The 19,831-nt window shown below is 59.5% G+C and overlaps 1 protein-coding gene and 1 long non-coding RNA gene across 14 annotated transcripts; one reads left to right on the forward strand and one right to left on the reverse strand.

The window, feature by feature from the left end:
* The first annotated feature begins 150 nt into the window (after positions 1-150).
* On the forward strand, positions 151-12,335 carry LOC120884002 (uncharacterized). 2 transcript variants are annotated; one of them, XR_013435861.1, is made up of 4 exons: positions 151-1,505; positions 1,692-6,236; positions 7,621-11,792; positions 11,948-12,335. It is a non-coding gene; the product is annotated as an uncharacterized LOC120884002 (long non-coding RNA). The 2 variants fall into 2 exon arrangements; XR_013435860.1 differs by having other exon boundaries at positions 151-6,236.
* On the reverse strand, positions 11,054-19,826 carry Tmc8 (transmembrane channel like 8). 12 transcript variants are annotated; one of them, XM_005332613.5, is made up of 16 exons: positions 18,620-18,737; positions 17,861-18,191; positions 17,556-17,704; positions 17,070-17,219; positions 16,779-16,861; positions 16,186-16,322; positions 15,827-15,974; positions 15,567-15,737; positions 15,181-15,320; positions 13,628-13,751; positions 13,196-13,293; positions 12,825-13,008; positions 12,569-12,699; positions 12,329-12,487; positions 11,964-12,042; positions 11,054-11,545 (listed from the first exon to the last, which is right to left on the reverse strand). In XM_005332613.5, the coding sequence occupies exons 2-16, from the start codon at positions 18,019-18,021 to the stop codon at positions 11,285-11,287; spliced, it is 2,175 nt and encodes a 724-aa protein (XP_005332670.2). In that variant the 5' UTR covers positions 18,022-18,191; positions 18,620-18,737; the 3' UTR covers positions 11,054-11,284. The 12 variants fall into 12 exon arrangements, 11 of the variants coding, with proteins under 11 accessions (XP_005332670.2, XP_077897685.1, XP_077897688.1 ...); XM_078041559.1 differs by lacking the exon at positions 18,620-18,737 and adding an exon at positions 19,687-19,826 and having other exon boundaries at positions 17,070-17,704; positions 17,861-18,114; XM_078041562.1 differs by lacking the exon at positions 18,620-18,737 and adding an exon at positions 19,687-19,798 and having other exon boundaries at positions 17,070-17,704; positions 17,861-18,034.
* Positions 19,827-19,831: the final 5 nt, after the last annotated feature.

Below are 19,831 nucleotides of genomic sequence, written 5' to 3' on the forward strand. Positions count from 1 at the left end.
GATGGTGACCACCTGCTGGGAGGTGAGCACAGGGGTCCACACAGATGTCCTTCCCATGGACCCCTAAGATGCTGAAGGCCCGACACTCTACGAGCCTTTCATTTTCTTTCTTCCTCCTCCTCCTCCTCCCCCTCCCCGCCTGCCCCTCCCCCTCCCCCTCCTCCTCCTCCTCCTCCTCCTCCAGAATTGTACCCAGGGGCACTTTACAATTGAGCTACATACCAGCACTTTTTATTTTTTACTTTGAGACAGGGTCTTAGGCTAAGTTGCTGAGGTTCTGTCACCCAGACGGCCTGAGCCTCAGGAGGGACTGGGATGACAGGATGCACCATCATGCCCACCTGTTTTTGTTTTTAATAAATCTTATTGTTTAACATGCTGTTGTGGGATCCATGTGAATAGTTAAAAGCAGGCTGGGATGTAGCTCCGTGGCAAAGCATTTGCTTAGATAGTAAATAGTTTCCCCCAGGCGTGGTGGCACGTGCCTGTAACCCCAGGCACTCAGGAGATTGAGGCAGGAATATTTCAAGTTCAAGGACAGTCTGGGCAATTTAGCAAGGCCCTGTCTCAAAATAAAAATGAAAAGGGCTTGGGCGGGGGCGCAGCTTACCTGTGAGGCGCGGGATTCAACCCTCAGCACCACATAAAGATAAGTAAAATAAAGGCAAGCTGTCCATCGCCAAATAGAGAATGAAAACAAATCTAAGTATTTTTTTAAAAAGAAAATGCCTGGGGATGTAGCTCAGTATAGAGTGGCCCTGGGTTCAATCCCCAGAACCACAGAAATAAGCAAGCAAACAAATGAACCCCGTCTTCCCTGGGTTCCCTTCCTTCCTTCCTTCCTTCCTTTTTTCTTTTGCTTTGTGATGCGGAGGAGGCAGGAGAAGGTGCCTCTGTTCCCACAAATCAGTTCTCGCTGTCTGCCCTTCGTCCCTGCATCCCCAGCCACCCAGGGCTTCTTCTTCATTCCAGTGGTGGGGTCCCCTGCAGGCGGCAGGGCAGGGGACGCTCCTCCTTCATGACAAAGGAGCTGAGGGTTCAGGTCAGGAGGGCTCACCTGTCAGTCACCCCTCAGGAGGCCTCTGGCAGCTTCATGGTGCCAAGTGCCTGCTTCAGTGCCCTGGGCATGAGGAGAGGCAGGAAGCCTACTCACCCACCTGACCAAGTGGGCTGAATGCCAAGAGGGTGGGGGCGGGCCCCTGGGGGTCAGTGGAGCCCATCTCTACCCCAGGATCTGGCCTCTGAACAGGACAGCCTTGCCAGGAGAGGCAGCAGCCACCACTGAAGGCTTGCCGTGGGCCTGCGCACAAAGGCCCGCGCCACTTCACTGTCGGTGAAGGGATGGTCCTGGAGAGGGGACCCCAGGAGGCCCAGTCCCGTTCCTTCACCACCTGCGAGAGACTGACCCATGGGATTCCCCTGGCGGCAGAAACTCCTGGCTCACCCTGGTCCCTGGGAGGCATCATCTGAGTCACGAGGAACAGAAGAAAGTGCCCGAGCCGGAGGTCAGCTGCCTCCCCTGCAGGGTGGCTGGGTGTGCCGGTCAGTGTCAGGCGTCAGGCACGCTCGAGGCTGGGCAGACCCTCAGCACACCGCAGGCCCTTCACGCCTGCCTTGGAGTCATGCCTGTTGGCACAGCCTTTCTGGCCTTGGCAGCAGCTCTGCCCTACAAGCCCACTGCCCCGATGCAGGGCCCAGCTGTCCACAGGGTGGCCGCCAGCTCTCCTCTCCTGCCTTGAACCCCTCGGCAGCCAGCACCCAGAGGCAACAGCTGCGATGGAGGTGAGGTTGTGGCCAACACGAGGGTGGGGCCCAGGGGCAGCTCACCTGTGGCAGCAGGGGCGGCAGAGCCTGCGGGTCTGGGCCCCTTTTACACGGCTGCCTCCTGGGCCCTTCCTGCTCTGCTTCCCACCCCTCCTCCTGGGCACTCTAGCAGGATCCCGGCCCCACCCAGAAGTGCCAGCCTCCCTCACCTGGGGGCACGAGTCAAAGGTGCTGCTCTGAGCACTGCACTGCCTACAGCCCGGCACTTGAACCAGCCCAACATCCGGGATGCCAGGAAGGAGAAGTTGGCAGGCCGCCTGTGGAGCAGCGTCTGCCGCCTGGGGAGGTGCCCGCCCTTTCCAACCAGGCTGCAGGTGACGGGTGGGACATCGCCACCCTAGGGCCTGACCCTCTGTCCTGCCAGGTGAAGTCAGCCTGCAGCTGGGACACTGGCTCTGGCGGGGTGGGAGAGGGTCATATAGTCATGACTGGGAGGTTTTTAAACCCCCTCCCCAGTGAGTCTCCTCCTTACAAAATGCCTAACCAGCCAGGAGGCTTAGCTACGACTGCCACCTCCTCCAGGGAGCCTGCCAGAGTACCCACTCCATTACTCAGTCTGGGCTTCCAGTCTACTTGCAATGTGTACCGTAAAACTTCACTTCTAGTTTTATTCTTGTGTAGTATGTATTTCAGTTGCCAGACTTAACAAATGAAAATACAAAGTGCTCAGTTAAATTTGAATTTCAGCTGGGTTCAGTGGCACACACCAGTAATCCCTGCAATTTAGGAGGCTGTGGCAGAAGGGTTGCAAGTTCGAGGCCAGCCTCAGCGACTTAGCAAGACCCTGTCTCAAAATAAAAAATAAGGGCTGAGGCTGGGGCTCAGTGGCAGAGCGCTTGCCTCCCATGTGTGAGGCACTGGGTTTGCGTCTCAGCACCACATATAAATAAACAAAATAAAGGTCCATGACAGCTAAAAAATATTTTTAAAAATAAAAAGCGCTGGGGATGTCATTCAGTGGTAGAGCATCCCCAGGTTCCATCCCCAGTACCCCCCAAAAAACAAACTAAAAAGATGGTCTGTCCCACCAAAGGGTCCTGATTCTGTCCTCTCCACAGCCCTGCCTTGCCCCCTGGAAGAGAGCTTCTTTGGGACAAGAACTATCTTAGAAGACTCTGGACTCTAGAACCTTGTGCCCAATGCTCTGAACATCCTTAGGGATTAGTCCTGATCCCAGGGCTGGTTTATCCTTGCCACCTACAAAAGTTCTCACCTCATCCTTTCCTAGGACCCCTGGGATGGTTCCATTCTCTTCTCAGATGAAGCAATCGAGGCCCAGAGGTTGAGCGTCCTGGACTCCACAGCCGAGGCGTGGGAACCAAACCTCCACCTGTTGGCCTCCAGGCCCTGGTGTCCCTGCCTCTAGGCTGCCTCTTCTCGTTGGTCTCCTCCTCCTCCTCCTCCTCCTCCTCCTCCTCCTCCTCCTCCTCCTCCTTCCCCCAGGGGCACTAGACCACCGAGCCACATCTCCAACGCTTTTTTTTTTTTTTATAACTTTTTATTTTGAGACAGGGTCTTGCTAAGATACTGAGGCTGGCCTTGAACTTGCAATCCTCTTGCCTCAGCCTCCTGAGCTGAGGATTACAGATGTGGCTGGTCTTCTTCAGGTGTGGGTCAGAGAGTGGATGGGGGTCCTGGTCCCACCCCAGGAAGGTAGGCAACAGGTCCTGGCTCCCAAGGACGCCTGAGTGAGGATCTAGCTGGAGGAAGGCAGGGTTTGCAGCCCGTCAGAGAGACGTCTGAAATGGCCCAGGGCAACTTCTTCAGCCTCCAAGAGCGTGGTGTCCACCTCTGCAGCTGGGCACCTAGCTGCAGCGCTGGTGGCTGTGAGGATCTACTGCTGGAACTTGAGAAAAGTGCCCGTCAGCCAGAGGTCAGGCCTGGTCACCTGCACCCCCAGCTCTCCCTCACCTGCTCTGGAGGCCCCCAGCCAGGGGCGGGTCTGCCCTGTGGCCAGGTCCCGTGGGACTAAGGATGGCCTCGGGGAGGCAGCCTGTCTCCTGTCCCCACTGTCTTGCCCTGGCGCTCTCTGCCTTTGGGAAAAACCCTGCAGGACTTGGGGCAGTGGAGATCTCGGGCTGACACCTGGGAGGTGACGGGTTGAGGAGAGAAAGAAAGATTAATCAGCACCGTAAGAAAGTCCTGGCCTGGCACTCCTTCCCAAAGCCGAGGGGTCACCCCCAGCTCAGTGACTCCACTTGCGCATGCTCCCGCAGCTCTGAGACGCCCTAGCAGCCGCGAGTCCACACTCGCCTGAGCTGCACCCTCCGGCTGAAGCAGGAGGCGGCCCACATGGGCGTCAGCAGTTGAGTGGGTCAACAGAAGGTGGTGGTCCGTGTAGAAGAACATGGTTGTCTAAAAAGCAATGCAGGCTGGGGTGTAGCTCAGCAGGAAAGCACGCGCTCAGCAGATAGGAGGCCCTGGGTCCCATCCCCAGGGCGGCCGGGACAGAGCAGCAGTACGTCACAGGTTGAGACTGAAGTGGAGAGCCCACAGCCGCCTCCCAGTGAGCTCCCGGGCAGGCTCCAACAAAGATGACCTCATCTGTGCCTCTTTCAAAGCTTCAGATTTTTTTTTTAGGTGGCATAGGTAGGTACCGGGGATTGAACCCAGGGGTGCTTAACCACTGAGCCACACCCCCAGCCCTTTATATATTTTATTTTGAGACAGGGTCTCACCGAGTTGTCTAGGGCCTTGTTAAATTGCGGAGGCTGGCCTTGAACTTGCTATCCTCCTACCTCAGCCTCCCAAGTGGCTGGGATCACAGGTGGGCGCCACATGCCCAGCTGAGAATCCCCTATTTTGAAGGGGTGGGGGTGCTTTGCTCTTTTCTTCCAAACAGCCTTTCATGCAAAATCTTTTTTACAGAATGTAGCTCTTTGGCTGGAGCGGAAGTCACTCTCTGGGGCACTGATTCACAGATCTCTACCGATACCTCTGTCATTGCAAACTCCGGGGCCAACAGACCTTCTTGGTCCACAGATGGCCCTGGGCCTGGGGCTGTCTCAGGTCGGGGAATGGGGGTCCAGGGCGAAGTGTGGCTTTGTGAAGGGAAATGGTCTTGACTTAAAAGAAAGTGAAAAGAAAAGCCGCCCCCCCCCCACTTCCCCTGTGATGCCATCAGTAGCAGCCGGATTTGCATATGGCCTCAGAGAAGTCCTTAATAACTGGTTTCCAGGGGCTCTCACTTTACCTCCAAGTCACATCCCCAGCCCTTTTTACTCTTTATTTTGAGCCAGAGCCTCACCGAAATGATGCTGAGGCGACTTTGAACTTGCCATCCTCCTGCCTCAGCCTCCGGAGGTGCCGGGACTCCAGCCGTGCGCCTGTGGCTGGGCCTGGTGGGTGTCACTCTTTGGTCCACAGGATGAGTGTGCTCTGTTCCTGTGGCTGCTCCAATCATGGGTCTCGCCCACCAGCAAAGGGTGGTCTCTCGTTTAACTTCTGTGTCAGGAGATTGAAATGGTGAAATGAAACACTTTCAATTTAATAAAGTGACATCAAGGTGACTCTGGGGACTGGAGGCTAAACCAAATGGAGATTAAAGGAGGAAACGGGGGAGGGGGCTGGGGTACAACTCGGAGTAGGGCATGTGCTCAGCACACACAAGCCCTGGGTTTGATCTCCAGCAACAGAAAAAAGAAAAGAAAGAGAAAACCAGAAAACCGGAAGCTGTCGGCGGCGGCCTGGTGCCAGCCTGGCTCGAGGCCCCGGGGCGACCCCACCTCCCGGTGGACTTGCCTCCAGGATAACTGGAAGTTTGGAAATTGGAGTCTCATCCCCAGGGACTGCAACCCCTCACACCTGAGGCCCAGGGGGCTGGTTTACAGCAAGAAGACCACCTGTCCAGGGTAAAAGTATGGCCTCCCAAAAGGTCACATTCCACGCCAGGTGCAGGGGCGCACGCCTGTAGTCCCAGTGACCCGGGAGGCTGAGGCAGGAGGATCACAAGTTCAAAGCCAGCCTCAGCAACTTAGCAAGGCGCCGAGCAACCGAGTGAGATCCTGTCTCAAAATAAAAAAGTAAAAGGTCTGGGGAGGGACTCGGTGGCTAAGTGTTCCTGGGTTCGGTCCCCAGTGTCAAAAATAGATAGATAGATAGATAGATAGACAGATAGATAGAGTTAGGTGATGTTTGAGCGCTTCTGAATGGGCCCTTATTTGAAAATGGAGTCTTTGCAGATGCGATCAAGTTAAGTGATTCACTTCTCCTCAGTAATCTATGCTGGATCAGGGTGGAGCCTAACAGAAGAGGACAGCAGACCCGGGTGGACACCTAGCAGAAGTCAAAAGAGAGTAAGGGACAGGCTTGCCCTGGAGCCTCCAGAAGGAGACGGCCTGCCTGCAGCTAGACTCTGGACTGGCCTCCAACACTGCAAGAGAACACGTGCCTCATCTCAGCCTGCTGCTAAGGTAGCCACAGGGCACTTACACCACCCACCCACAGAACCGTTCTGTACAATCTTAGACCCCCACGTGAGGATCCTAACTGGCTTCAGAGCTACCTGGAGGCCACCCATCAAGGGTCCTTTGCTGTTGCTCCAGCGACTTAAACTCTGTTTATTGGGACTGAACCTAGGGGTGCTCTACCACCGGGCCACATCCCCAGCCTATTTTATTCTTTGTTTTGAGATGGGGCCTCTCTAAGTTGCCGAGGCTGGCCTCAAACTTGTGATCTCCTGCCTCAGCCTCTCAAATCGCCGTGGTGGGTGCCACTGTGCCCAGCAAACTGTAGTTTAAATCTGTCTTCAGTCAGACACTCCTCCCTGGAAATGAGGATGTGGCTGTGACGTTTGCATCAGCCCGGGTCACCTCATCCCCTGCCCACCCTTCTAGTCCCGCTGTGAGCTGCCTCTCACCACCCAGTCCTGAGCTCCCCCTCGGCACCCAGGCACCTCGGCCAGCCTCCTGTTGTCTGCATCTTATGGGAACCAGGTCCCTCCTGCCCGGGCACCATCTTGGTGGTGGCCTGTCCCCCGGAACCTCATGGACGGGGCTGGAGGTCGGCATCCTTGTGATATCTCTGGGCCGTCTTCCCTGCCCCCTCCCAAAGCGACCACCTCTCCCACTCCTTGAAGGCTGGCCGTCACTCCCTCTTCTCCCGGCTGCCCAGGCTCCTGGGTTCCTAATGCCCAGGCCTCCTACCCGCCTTCCGTCCCCGCTGACGGGTCTCCTCCAGCTGCACTTGATGGAGCCAACCCTTGCCGCTGCCCACACCAAACCCTGGGGTCACCTTCAGGGGCCTGTCCCACCCCAGCACACGCTGCCGGCTTCCAGAACGAGAGTCCGGAGGGCAAGAGCATCGGCCCCAGGGTCTCTCAAACTGGAACACGTGCAGAATGTGCCTATTACTGTCCAGTGTTCCACAGCCCGAATGGAAACAGTGCCTGTCCCCTAACTGGGGCTCAGCCTCCGTGTGTGTGTGTGTGTGTGTGTGTGTGTGTGTGTTACTAGGGATGGAACTCAAGGGAGCTTCACCCAGAACTACACCCCCGCCTTTTTCTTTTTCTTATTTTTTAATTTTGAGACAGGGTCTCACTAAATTGCTGAGACTGTGATCCTCTGGCCTCAGCCTCCCAAGTCGCTGGATTCCAGGTGTGAGCCACCAGCCACGAGAATTTGCTGAATGAATGAATGAGATCAGTCTCTTAGTTATCAGGACATGGTCACTGAAACTCTGAGCAGCAGCCAGGGACTGAGGTTGTTTTGGAGGCAGGACTGCCCCGTCCAGGTACTTTCCTGAGACCCAGACACCACGTCTTTTTTTAGCGGCAACAAAAAGTGTTTGTTTTTACAGCAAATGAGGAAATGATAACTCAGTCCGCACCTCTTTCAAGTGAGACCTGCGTCATCACTGCCCGGTACCCGCCCAGGAAGTGGAACACAGGGGGATGCCCAGCGATCCAGGTGACATGGACAAAGAGGAGACCAAGCCACATCACCACCAGTGCTGTGGCCTGGTTGGCGGCTGCAGGAGGGAACTGAGAGATGGGTGGGGTGAGTAGGGCCTTCCTGAGCACTAAGGCCAGACCAGGGCCACACATCCCGGGGTCCAGGGACACAGATGGCTGTGGGAGCAGATGAGATGGGGATCAGGACCCACTAGCCCTGCAGCCCGGCATCTCACCTGAGCTTGGATCTGGGGCTGCCAGACAAGCTGGTGGTTTTATCTTTTGGTTTTTTGGTGCTGGGGATTGAACTCAGGGGCACTTAACCACTGAGCCACATCCCCAGCCATTTTTGATATTTTATTTAGAGACAGGGTCTCTCTAAGTTGCTTAGGGCCTCGCTAAGTTGCTGAGGCTGGCCTTGAACTTGCGACCCTCCTGCCTCGGCCTCCTGAGTTGCTGGGATCACAGGCGTGCGCCATGACTTCCTGCTCAGCCCATGGCTTTCTGACCAGGTTCAGGGACTTGGGCAGGAAAGGCTCACTCCGGCTGCTTCTTCAAGGACCACGTCCCCCATGGTCAGGTAACCATTTGTCTCCACTGTTCTCCTGCTGAGCCTGCCTGGTCAACCACTGGCTGCCCCAGGGGGTAACGGATCTGTCCAGGAATGGACACTTGGCCCAAGTGTCTATTGACCCAGCCAATTACTGCCCTGTCCCTGGCTCCCCCTCTGGCCATTCTCAGGGGGCGCTGCTGAGGCCTGGTGACTTCAGGAGCTGATCTGAGGGGTGGCCCTCCTGTCCAGGGAGCAGTGGGCAGGGTGACGGGGAGAGTCAGTGCAGGTGTCCCCAGACCAGCTGGGCTGGCCCTTGGTGGTGCCCTGTCTCCCCAGCCACCTGGAGTCAGCTCTGTGGCCTGCCACTCACGGTCCTGAGGATGCCGCCTGTGCCTGCCCACCCCTCAGCTACCTGCCTGTCATTTCTCCAGGGGACAAGGCTGTTCTTTCTTAGCTCCCAGCAAAATCCCCTTCTCGAGCCTGTTCTCGCTCCTGCTGGGGGTGGGTTGGGGAGGACGTGAGGCCTGCAGGGGGACCCAGAAGCGGTCTCTTGGGGAGGCCCGTCTGCTGCCTGCAGGCCCAGGAAGCTGAATCCATTCCCATGGGCGACCCCAGAGCCCTCCAGTTCCCCACCACACAGTGGCATTCTGTGACTTTGCCCGCCCAGGGCCAGTCTCCCCGCAGCAGAAGGCCCTACCACCGCCTCCTGTCTCTCTCACATCCTGTTCCGGGAAGGGCCCCAGCAGGCTGCCTGGCCTGAGGGACGAGGAGGCCACAGAGACGGGAGAGCCCTCAGTGCTGCGGGACAGTCCAGGAACGGCCAAGGTGGAAGGCGCTGGGACTCCTGCCCGAGGAGCCCCGGGCTGGCTTACTGCCGCATCCCCCGGGGGTCTCTCCCTCGTGGGCTACTGGCAGAGTGGGGTCTTCCTTTCACAACCCGTTGGCTCCCCGTCCTCTACAGAAAGTCACTTGGGCCCTGTGGACCCCACTCCCAGCCCCCTGCAGGGCTCCAACACCAGGCTTTGCTCTGTCCTCCTCATCTCCGCCAACCTCCCTTTTCCGAGGCTCCACCGTCACCTCCTTCATGAACCCTCCTGCTGGAAGTGGCCCGTCCGCTGTTGTCCCCATTGTCTTCCTGATTACAAGGGGTCCTGGGTCCCATTCCCACTCCTCCCCTTGGGCTCCTTCAGGCCACTCTGCAAAAGGAGCCCCGAGGCCCTTCTAGCTGCAGTCCATCAGGACTTGCTCACTTAATCCTCCGGCCACTCAGAGGAGTGGGACCTCCTCCCCATGTGCTGGATGAGAAGCTGAGGCCCGAGATTGGCTGCATTCCTCGAGGTCTCTAAGCCTGTCCCCAGTGGTTGGCCCCGTCCACTTGGGTGGAAGGGAGGAGGTGCTGAGGACAGGCCTTTTTCGTCCTTACAGAGGTCCTCACACATCCCTCTCAAGGGCTCATTAAAACACTCGCTGGGGCTGGGGCTGGGGCTCAGGGTAGAACGTTCACCTAGCACGTGCGAGGCCCTGGGTTCGATCCTCAGCTCTTGCTCTACCACTGGACCTGGGTTTGACCCCAGCACTGCCCAAACAAGACAACAACAGAAACAAACAGAAAACATTACTGATGTTTAGAGTTCCCGGTGCAGGAGGCCTGGGCCTAGAGTTTGCATTTCTAACCTGCTTCCAGATGTTGCTGCTGGGGTCCAGGGATCTGCTAATTAACATATGCCACCTTCACCTGGGCCAGGACCTAGCACTTAGCACCTAATCTGTGTTCCCTCCTGGACTGCTGGGTCAGTGGTCAGCAGGGGCAGAGGTCCATGGGGGAGAAGCTCGGGAGAGGGGACTGTGGCCTGGAGAATCGCTCAGGGAGGCCTCTGGCAGCAGGAGGAGCTGAACTGGCCAAGTCTTCATGATCACATGAGAAGCCCCCAGCCCCAGGCCTCGGGCCAGAGCTGCCTGGATGGTGTCCAGGCAGAAATGCAGGGAGAAGCTGGAGGATTTTCAGCCATGTCCTGGGCGCCTTCTGGCCTTCCCTTCTCAGTTCTCCATCCCAGCTGCATGTGAGAGACCCCTGGATGATTTAAAAAGTCTGGAGGGGCCGAAGGGGTGGCTTAGTGGTACAGTCTATGCTTAGCTCCTGGGAGGCCCTGGGTTTGATCCTCAGTACCTAAACAAATGAATTAAAGTCCTCATGCCCCTGGCTGTGCCTGGACCAACACCTCAGAGAGGCTGGGAGGGGCCAGCTCCTGACGGCTCCTCAGGGTGCCGTTCTCGGAGGCTGGGAACTGGGGGTTCAGTAGCCCTGCCTTTGGGGCTGTGATGGTCAGGCCACCTCCTGCAGCCCACACCCACAGCACACGGCTCCCACTCACCTCACAGGGCTCAGGCGAGGACAAGATTGTGTGGAAGGCTTGGTTCTGGCTTCCTGAGGTGCCCTTGTTGACACAGGTTTGAGAGGATGGGACGGTGAGGAGCCTTCAAGGGAGGGGCTGACAACACCCTCTCATTGCAGTGAGCCCTTGTGGACAGGGTTGGAATGGCCTCTCATGTGGGTGCAGTGTGGCCTCGCAGCCCATGCCTCTGGGTTCACTCACCTCCCAGCTCTGCCCCTTGTTGACCAAGGCCGGGACCTTTGTGGGCTCCCTAGATGTGGAGGGCCAAGTGGGTGGCATGCAGGAGGCACAGCCTAGGGAGAGGGTTCCCAACGACAGCAGTACACCGTTGGGTAAGCAACTTCTGAGCACTCCAGTTGATGTATTTTTTGAAAGTTACGTTCAGCCGTCACATACTAATATACGTGTGTATTATAAAACTTCCACAGCCACAAAAAAGGAAACTCGGAGGGATAAGATAAAAATATAGATGATAGAAATTTCCATGTGTCTTCCTGCTGGCCCTCTCTGGGGAGTCCTGCTGGAGGCCCGGGAGCAGGGAGGGGCAGTGGTCACCAGGGCTCTGGAGCATGGGCTAAGAGGGCCTGGGGAGGAAGTGGGTCCAGGCGGAGCATGGGGTCTTCGCTACAGAGCCCCGCCGCTGGGGTAGCGGAATCTGGAGGAGGGGCCCGGACACCCGGGGCTCAGCCCGGTGGGAACAACCCGGGAAGGGCCCGGTCGGGGGGCCCTGGGGCCCGGGGAGCCTGGGCAAGGGAAACCGGGGCAGAAGGACCGTGGGCGCGAAGCTCGGGAGAGAGGGGACTCGGGCCCGGGAGAATCGCTCGGGGCCAGCTCTGGCAGCAGCCGCGACAGGTCCTCCACCAGGTGCCACTTCTCCCGGCCTTGCTGCGGGAGAGCGAGAGGCGGATGGGGTCCGAAGCCAAAGGCCACGCCCACCAGTTCCCAGCCCCGGCTCTGCCCCGCCCATCCCTAGGTTACTCTCCAATGCCCGCCCCCGACGTGTCTGAGGCCCCGCCTCCAACGCGCCCAGAGGCCCCGCCCTAGACCACTCCCAAGACCCGCCTTCTAGTGGCCAGAGGCCACGCCCCCGCTTCCAGGCTGGAGGGTGGAGGAGCTTCAAGTCCTGCTCCAGGTAAACCGGTTGCTCCCTCCGCTTACCTGTCTTTACCCCCAGCCGAGCTCACGCTCTCCACCAGGATAAAACCCCCGACAACCTCGGGTCTGTCCCAGGCCTCAGGCCCCACACCCCTGAGACGGTGTCCTCTGAAGTCCACGTCCCCTCCCCAGCCCAGCGGACACTCACCCACACCAGCTGCTTCCGGAGCTCATGGATGGTTTTCGCGTTGGCGCGGGACTGGGACACGCACACGGTCAGGACCAGGCTTGGGGAGGACAGGGATGCAAGGTCAGCCACCTTCCCACCACAGGGGCCTCTCTCCTCAAGGGGAGACAGCATCTCCCACCCCCTGGGGGGGGTCTGCAGTCCCCTGACACAGGAAGCCGGGCCCAGAGGCTCCTGCTTTACAGGGAGGCACGTGAGGACCCCCAGGCCACCTCTCTTGGGCAACTCCTGTCTGGTTTCTGGATCCCGGGAGACTGGCCAGGGGCTGCCAGTCCTACTCCACCCCACGGAAAGGGCACCCTCCAGGGGTCCTCCACCCTGAGCACCTGAGCAGGATGAGGAGGGGGAAGCTGAAGGCATGGGAACTGAGGTAGTTGAGGGCACGCCGGCCAGGCAGCGGGAGCCACAGGGCCACCACCTCAGGGACCACCTGCCAGGGGGCTGAGTAGTTGGTGAAGAGTCCACAGTCCCGGGAGGATTGGGTGCTGGAGAAGGAGAGAGGGAGAGACAGTTGTCAGAGCCCCAGGGAGGAGCTGCCTCTGCCAGCCTCCCAGCCCTCCTCTCACCTGCTGACCACGTAGCCCAGGGGCACTGCGGCCAGGAGCAGGCCCAGCAGCAGCACCAGCTGGAAGAAGAAGGTGGAGCTGGAGGCACGGAAGAGCCGTGGGGAAGGCCTGGAGTTCCTCAGGAGGGTGTACTGGGGGTGAGCAAGGGTGAGCAGGAATCGTCAGGCAGCGGCCCCCAGTCTGAGGCCCAGGAAGTGAGGGAGGGCTGAAGGCCACAGCCAAGCTCTCCTGCTCCCACCCAGCTGGGTGCCCTCACCTTCTTGATGTAGAAGGTGAGGAACAGGAAGATGCTGTTGAGCAGGGGGAGCAGGGGGCAGAAGAAGAGGCCCACCCAGGTGACCGTCTGCCCTGCTAGGATGTCCAGCACATTCTTGGGCACCAGAAACTCCTCTCGGTCCAGCCAAGTCCAGAACCAGCCTGAGAATCGCTCTACCAGCAGCCTGGCAGGGGGTGTCCAGGTGCCCACCAGGCAAGAGGGGTGTGTGGGCCACATCAGTCATGGCCAGGGACCATTCCACCCTCACCCACATAGAAATGCCTGGCTGACCTTGGCTGTGTCCACTGGCCATCCCCAACCATGCCCACGGTAGCCCCGGGGCATCCTCCCTGGGGTCCCCCATGGCTCACCTCCGAGGCAGGCTGACCAGGAAGGCGAAGGCGACGGTGAGGAGGAAGTTGAAGATGATCAGCTTGTACAGCTCCTCGCCCACTGCGTTCTCCCAGCACTGGGTGCAGAGGAGGGGGCGGTCAGCACCCACCACCACCAGCTTCCCTGCCCCACCCACTCATTGAGGGGTACAGGAGCCTTTCCTCCAGGCTGACACAACCTCGGGGTTAGATTGGAGCTGGGTCCCCCAGCCGGGGGGGCTGCATGGCCTGAGCGTGTGTGGAACAGGAGCAACCCCTGGGTATGGGCAGCGGTGTGGCCGCTCTGCTCCCAGCTTCTCACAGAGGTGAGACTTCAGGGGGACAAGCAGTCTCCAGGGCTCTGTCTGGTTTTGGAGGGGAGCCTTGCTGAGAAGAATGGGAGGGGTAGGCCCCAGGCTGCCGGCTGGCTACCTGGTAGTCACAGGCGTTGTAGCCGTAGACCTCGCAGCTGGTTCTGTTTCCCCCGATGCATAGGATGCTCTGGCCCAGGGAGAAGGAGAACATGCCCAGGCTGGCCAGTTTCAGCACCACGCACCTGTGGGCAGGCAGGCACTGGGTCAGGGGCTGGGCACCAGGTGGAGTCCATGAGACACCTTGCCCCCTCTAACTCCAGGGCCCAGCCTCTTTCCAGCTGCTCCGTCCACAGCAGTGTTTCCCAAAGGGTGTTCCCAGAATCCGAGACCCCAGATCATTCATGGGGAAGAGGTCTGGGAAACACAACAGAATCCGCTACCCCACTCCACCTCTCAGCTTAGCAACTCATGTGGGACAAGCCTGCAGGACACAAACCTTGGGCCTCTCAGTGCAGGTGAGACTGTCCTTATTTATTATTTATTTTGCAGTACTGAGGCTCAAACCCAGGGATTTGCACTTGCGAAGCACAGGCCCTGCCACCCAGCTGCATGGTGGCCCCAAGGTCTTCCTTTCTCTGCTGCTCTGCTGACCTGGTCTCACATATCATAAGCACATGCAGCACGTGCTTACTAAGTAATGCCTCACTGGACCGTGTAGGTCTGATGGCCTAAAACCATTGCATGTGTGTTATTTTCGGGGGTGGACATTTGCACTACCCATGTGTGGCCAGAAGGGCGAGGAACTGTGGTTCTTCAGTTGAGGGAGGTTGGGAGGCAGGAGTGGGCGGGAGCTTATTTTTTAAATCTTTTATCCTTTTAAGCATTTTGAGTTTTTTAACATGTGTAAAGTTTTCTTTTTCTTTTTTTTTTTTTTTTTTTTGGCAATGCTAGGGATTGAACTCAGGGTGTCACGCACGCTAGGCAAACGCTTTACCACTGAGCTGCATCTCCAGCTCCCATGCGTACATTTCTAAACTACTACAAAAATAAAGTTTCAAGGCCAACCACAGTTGATGTGAGGAAAGCAGAGGGAAAAGCAGGTCCCAGAGGGTCGGGTAGCAGGAGGAAGGAGAAGCTGCTCCTGATGGAGCTCAGGAGCTCAGGAGCCTGTCCAGGAGGAGTCCTTGGGAGGAGTTTGGAGCAGAGACAGGATCAAGTGCTGAGCTAGGAAGGAGCATGGGCCGCAGGAGGGCTTGCATTTGAACCTGTACCCAAAGTCAACTTGAGGTCAGGCCTGGCTGGGCACTTCACCCTGGGAGGCTATTTCCTTGTCCACCCAACGGGGATGAGGGTGGTAGGGACTTCTCACGCTGAGTGCTGGGTGTCAAGTTAGGGGTGTAAAGCCCTCAGGGAGCTGTGTGCCTGTGCTGTGTTTTTCTAAGTGGGCAAAGCCTGTTGCAATGTCTCCCGGACAAAAAGCCCCTGTCCCTCTAAATGGCTGGTGGTTGGTCCAGAATGGAGGCTTCCTCGGGGCTGAGGGAGCCCACCTGCCTGTCCTCTGGTGCAGTGGTTAACACAGGGAGCCTCCCGGTTTGGGACCCCTAGGTGACAGATGACAGCCAGGTCAGCAGGAGACAGACTCGTCCCACAGGCCCCCGAGGGTGTGCTCACCAGATGAGGGTGAGGTTGACCTCGGTGTTGGGTGGGTAGTTCTCCAGTTGGACCAGGAACACAAACAGCAGAGGACCCAGGAAGTTGACCAGGGCGATGACCCCTGGGGGGAGATATTGTAGCACCACGAACAGGTCCTCCTGTGGGGCGTAGCAGGTCAGGAGCCTGCAGAGCAGGACCCCGTCCACTCCCCGGCCCCTCTGGCCCCTTAGACATGACATGGGGACAGGCAGGATCCAGAGCTCTGTCAACAGGACATCCACAGGCCAGACCACAAGGTCATGGCCGCTTTGACTTCTTTGGGCCTCAGTTCCCAGTCTGCACAGTGGGATTCCTGTCCCCTCCCTCAGTCCTGGCAGAATGAAAGGAAGGCAATTGCCAGGTACCTCCTTCTTGTCCTGCGAGTACTTGGTGGCCCAGAAGATGGCACTGATGGCCCCAACCACCAGGAGCCCGATGAGGACGTTGACCCACAGGAAGGTGAGCAGGTGGCAGGCCCTCTGGGTCGGGGACCGCTGCTGCGCCAGTTGGAGGCGCCGGTCCTCTTCCAGCTCTGCCTGTGAAACACACACTTGCTCACACATGCCCTCACGCACACACGATTCATTCGCACACTGCTTCACACTCGGTTCCCTCTTGCACACACCTTGAATTCATTGCTGATTTCATGCTTCTTGATGGTGGCTGCTTCCTGGACCCGGATGCAGAAGTCCCAGGAGGAGAAGACCTTGGCACTGAGAGGCGCTCTGTAGTCCTGGCCCAGGAGAAGCCTCTGTGGCAGCCCTTTTACCATCCTGGGGGACAGACTGCTGTAGGAGGGGCCTCCCCCTCGCCCTTAGCAGTGGCCTGGCTCTGGGCTGGGCGTGGGAGGCATGAGTTGGGGCTGAGGAACCACCAGGAGCCTCACTGAGTAGGAAACGGGGGTCTATCTGCTATCTTGGGGGTCCCCACCACAGGAGTGGTATCAGGGAAGACGGCCCTGGGAAGGGGCGTGGGTCTACTCACCGCTGCAGGGTCCCACAGAAGCAGAGGAGCAGGCAGGCCAGCGGGCTGAGGAGGTAGGCCAGGCGGATGCTGTATGCAGAGCTGCTCTCGGGCGCCGCCCGGTACCCGCCATAGAAGAGATAGGTGTTGGTGAAGGCCTGGGGACGAGGAAGGAGACCCATGCAGGTCCGTCCAGGCTCTGTACTAGGGGGAACTCCTCATTCACGGTAACCCACCAGGTGAGAATGCTCCCACCTGGCAGAGGCTCAGAGGTGAGGCAACTTGCTCAGGGTCAGCTCTGGGGAACAGAGCCAGGATTCTGGCCTGGGGGTCCACCCTGAGGGCCACTTGATGGCTTCCAGTCCCAAAGGCCTGGACTTTACGCTATGGGCTCTTGTTCCTTGAACCCCCACCCCAGCTGTGTTCTGAGTGCCACAGGTGTGTGTGGGTCTGTGCTGTGCATATAGCAGGCCCAGGGGAGGCCAGCCTCTCTCTGACCCCACTGTGAGCCCCACCAGACTCTGTGGCAGACCTTTCTCTAGAAACCAAGAGTCCTTGGATGGGGCAGGAGCCTCCCAGGACCCCTGGACCGTGGCCAGGGTGACCCCACTTACCCTGCCAGTTAAAACATTCCAAAGTTGATTGTGGAATATCGGAATGCCAATCTGGGGCTGGTGGCTGCCAGGGCACTGCAGGACTGTTGAGGAGGGGGAGGGACCAATAGAGAGAAGTCTCCATGACAAGGGCAAAGGCAACAGTCTGCCCTCCTGAGTCCAGCCCCAACCCTGACACTGTGGATGTGTCTGAAGTGTGCCAGGCAAAAGTCAAGGCAGGGTAGTCCAGGCTGGGCACAGGCAGCATGCCAGGGTGTGCCCAGAGGATCAGGGGGCGGCTGCAGTACTCACTCAAGTTCTGGGCGGGGCCTGGGTCCGGGGGGCGGAGCCAGGCCAGGGGCAGTAGCACCATGCTGGCAGTCAGCCCCACGGTCAGCACGTTGAGCAGCAGTAGGAAACGGAGGAAGGTGAAGTAGGACTGGATCCCGGTGCCAAAGAGGCCTGTGGGGAGAAGAGCAGGGCGGGCGAGGGAGACACAGGTGCCCCAACTAGGATCCGACTGGGCCAGGACATGGGATTGGGGGTGCCCAGCTCGCTGACCTGCACGAGGCTTCCCCGCAGTACCTCCGGGGGCCACCAGAGGGTGCTGCCGTTCATCGTGGTTTGCACCTGCCTTTGGGAGGCTGAGGGTGTGTGTGTGAGAGAGAGGATGGAGGGGCTGATCGTTGCGGGTGGACCCCGGCAATGACCGGAGGGGTGCTGCCCTCTTCCTTTCGAAACTGGATATTGGGACCCCAGAGATAGGAGGTGGGAAGTAGGGGTCGTCGTGGGTCCTACCTCCGATCTCGTAGAGAGCCCCCTCCCAGAGCCCGAAGCCCTGGGCCAGCCGGTGGGCTGCCTCCCCCAGGCGTCGTCGTGCGATCTGCCACCTGCGCTGCCACCGCTGCCAGCACGAGCTCTTCACTCCATTCGGCTCCCGCAGATGCCTGGGATGGAGTGGCGATGGGGCGCCCCTGAGTCACCCGTCCTGCCCACCCCGCCAGGCAGAGGGCGCCATCGGGCTGCTGGGGTTTTCCACCCTCTATCTGACTGGGCCACCTGGAGGCCCTCCGCTCCCATGGCCCGCCCGGCCGGCCACCCACCGGATGAAGCGCTTGTCCACGAGGGCATAGGGCAGCGTCCGCAACGGCGCCCGGGAGACGTAGAGCCGCTCCATCTCCTGCTCCCACAGCTCCTCGCCTGCAGGCGGGGGTTCTGCCTCCCCCGGGGCGGGCCCCGACTGCCCCGTCCACTGTCGCAGCATCCTGGCAGTCCCCCTGCTCCCAGGAAGAATGTGGGTGCCAGGTGGTGAGCCTCGGGGCCTTGGCCCAGGGATGCCCCGAGTGAAAGGAGAATCCTGCAGGGTCAGGATGTGAATTAAGTCCAGCTCCACCTCTCAAAGCGACACATGGCACAGGGCCTCAGTCTCCCCATCTGTCAAATGGGGTGAAAGGTCAGAGAACATGCCCGTCACAAGGCCACTCCCTAGTCACCTGTGGCCACAGGCCTTGCAGGTCACCCTTTGCAAAACCACATTCTCGACCCTCTTCATGTGCCATTCCCCTTCGGAAAGACACCCTGGGGACAGTTCTAGGATGCGGCCAACTGCAGCACCCCAGCTCTGGACGTCCTGGGACCCCGCTCTGTCTTCCTTCTGGTCACCCAGCCTCCCAGGCCTGGGTTTGCTTAGGGCCCCTCACCCGACCCAGGAGAGGAGGCGTGGCTACAGCCCCAGCCGTGGGAAGGGGAGCAGGGGACCCCAAAGCCGCCTCTGCAGCGGTTATGACACCCCACCCCAGCCTTTCAGACTCAATTATTTCACCCCCACTTTCCTCCTCCACCAGGCTCTGCATCCAGCTCACCTGGGGACCACGGAGGCGCCCCCTCCTCTGGCTGCCGCCGCTACTCCAGGCAGCGCTGGGAGGGCGGGCGGGGTCACATGACAGGAACCCTGCCCTCCCCGCCCCTGCCTCTCTTCCCTCTCGGCTCGCCCCCGCCTTCCCCGCCGTTTCCTCGGCCCTCCACCGCACCGAGCGGGCGCTTCCTGCCGGCCGTGGGGCGCGGGGGCGCAGGGGAGAGCCGCGCGCCGGCTCCGGGGGTTGGGCAGGCCCGGTGCGCGCCGGCTGGGGTCCGGTTCGGCTCCCTGCGGGCGTCGCGGGCTCCGCTGCCCTCGGGCCACGCTCGGGTGCGGCACTGTGTCGGGCCAGAGACCTGGACCCGTGCTACTGCAGCGCGTGCGCCCCTTCGCCCTCTTTTGGCGTGGGAGCCGGGACCGACCCTCGGGCAGCGGCGGCGGGGTGCAGGGCTTGGCTCCTTAACTGCCCGCCGCAGGTCGCCTTCAGGTGGAAAGCAGCGCACCCGGCCTCTGGCGTTATTTCTGAACTTCCCGCCTCTATCATGGGCACCACCCTAGGCCCAGGTCCAGGGACCGGCCTGGCTTCTGGCCCGTAAGAAGCCTTCGGGTAGCAACCCGAGGCGCCGGGGGCGCCCCTCCCGGCTGGACATTTCGGAGTTGTCCTGGCATTCGCGGGCCCCATCCCCTGGGACGCTCTGCAGCCCAGCCCTACCTCCCTCTCCTTGTCCCCCTCCTTCAGAGCCCCATCATCCCAGCTCTGAATCCTCCCAGAGCTTTTCTGCCTCCCTGATCACCCCCCTCCAGCTTTCCAGATCCCACTCTGTGCCAGCCCCCAAGCTGGCTGCTGGTGGGCGCAGTGGGCTGGGGGAGCAGGGGGAAGATCCTCAAACGCTCTTGTGTGCAGGAAGTGGCACTGCTACAACTGGGTTCACCTAGGGCCATGCACATGGGCCTGGGCATGCAGAGAAGGGCCGGGGAAGAGGCAGGAGGGGCACAGGGCCTGGGCAGGGCTGGGCCTCCATGCCCCAGGGAGCCCACCTGAGAACCGCACCTACAGCTGCGAGGAAGCCCCACCTGGCCTCTCCCTTCAGTCCAAGCTCAGATCCCTGGACCTGTTCCCACAGATTTCATGAAGTCCTCGCACTCCTGCATGCTCTCTGGAGTCCTGACCTCCCCCCCAGGAGGGCCCCATCTTTCATCCCTCTTCGACTTCCTGTTC

This window comes from Ictidomys tridecemlineatus, chromosome 3 (genome assembly GCF_052094955.1).
Source record: "Ictidomys tridecemlineatus isolate mIctTri1 chromosome 3, mIctTri1.hap1, whole genome shotgun sequence".
NCBI classification, from domain to species: Eukaryota; Metazoa; Chordata; class Mammalia; order Rodentia; family Sciuridae; genus Ictidomys; species Ictidomys tridecemlineatus.

Coding starts and splice junctions, on each gene's coding strand:
- Tmc8 (XM_078041559.1), bottom strand. CDS start 18,021: ATGCTGCGACAGTGGACGGGGCAGTCGGGGCCCGCCCCGGGGGAGGCA. Junction 13,009..13,195: donor CTGGTCAGCCTGCCTCGGAG/GTGAGCCATGGG, acceptor ACCCCCTGCCAG/GCTGCTGGTAGAGCGATTCT. Junction 12,043..12,328: donor CCCCTCCTCATCCTGCTCAG/GTGCTCAGGGTG, acceptor GTCCTCCCCAAG/CCTGGTCCTGACCGTGTGCG.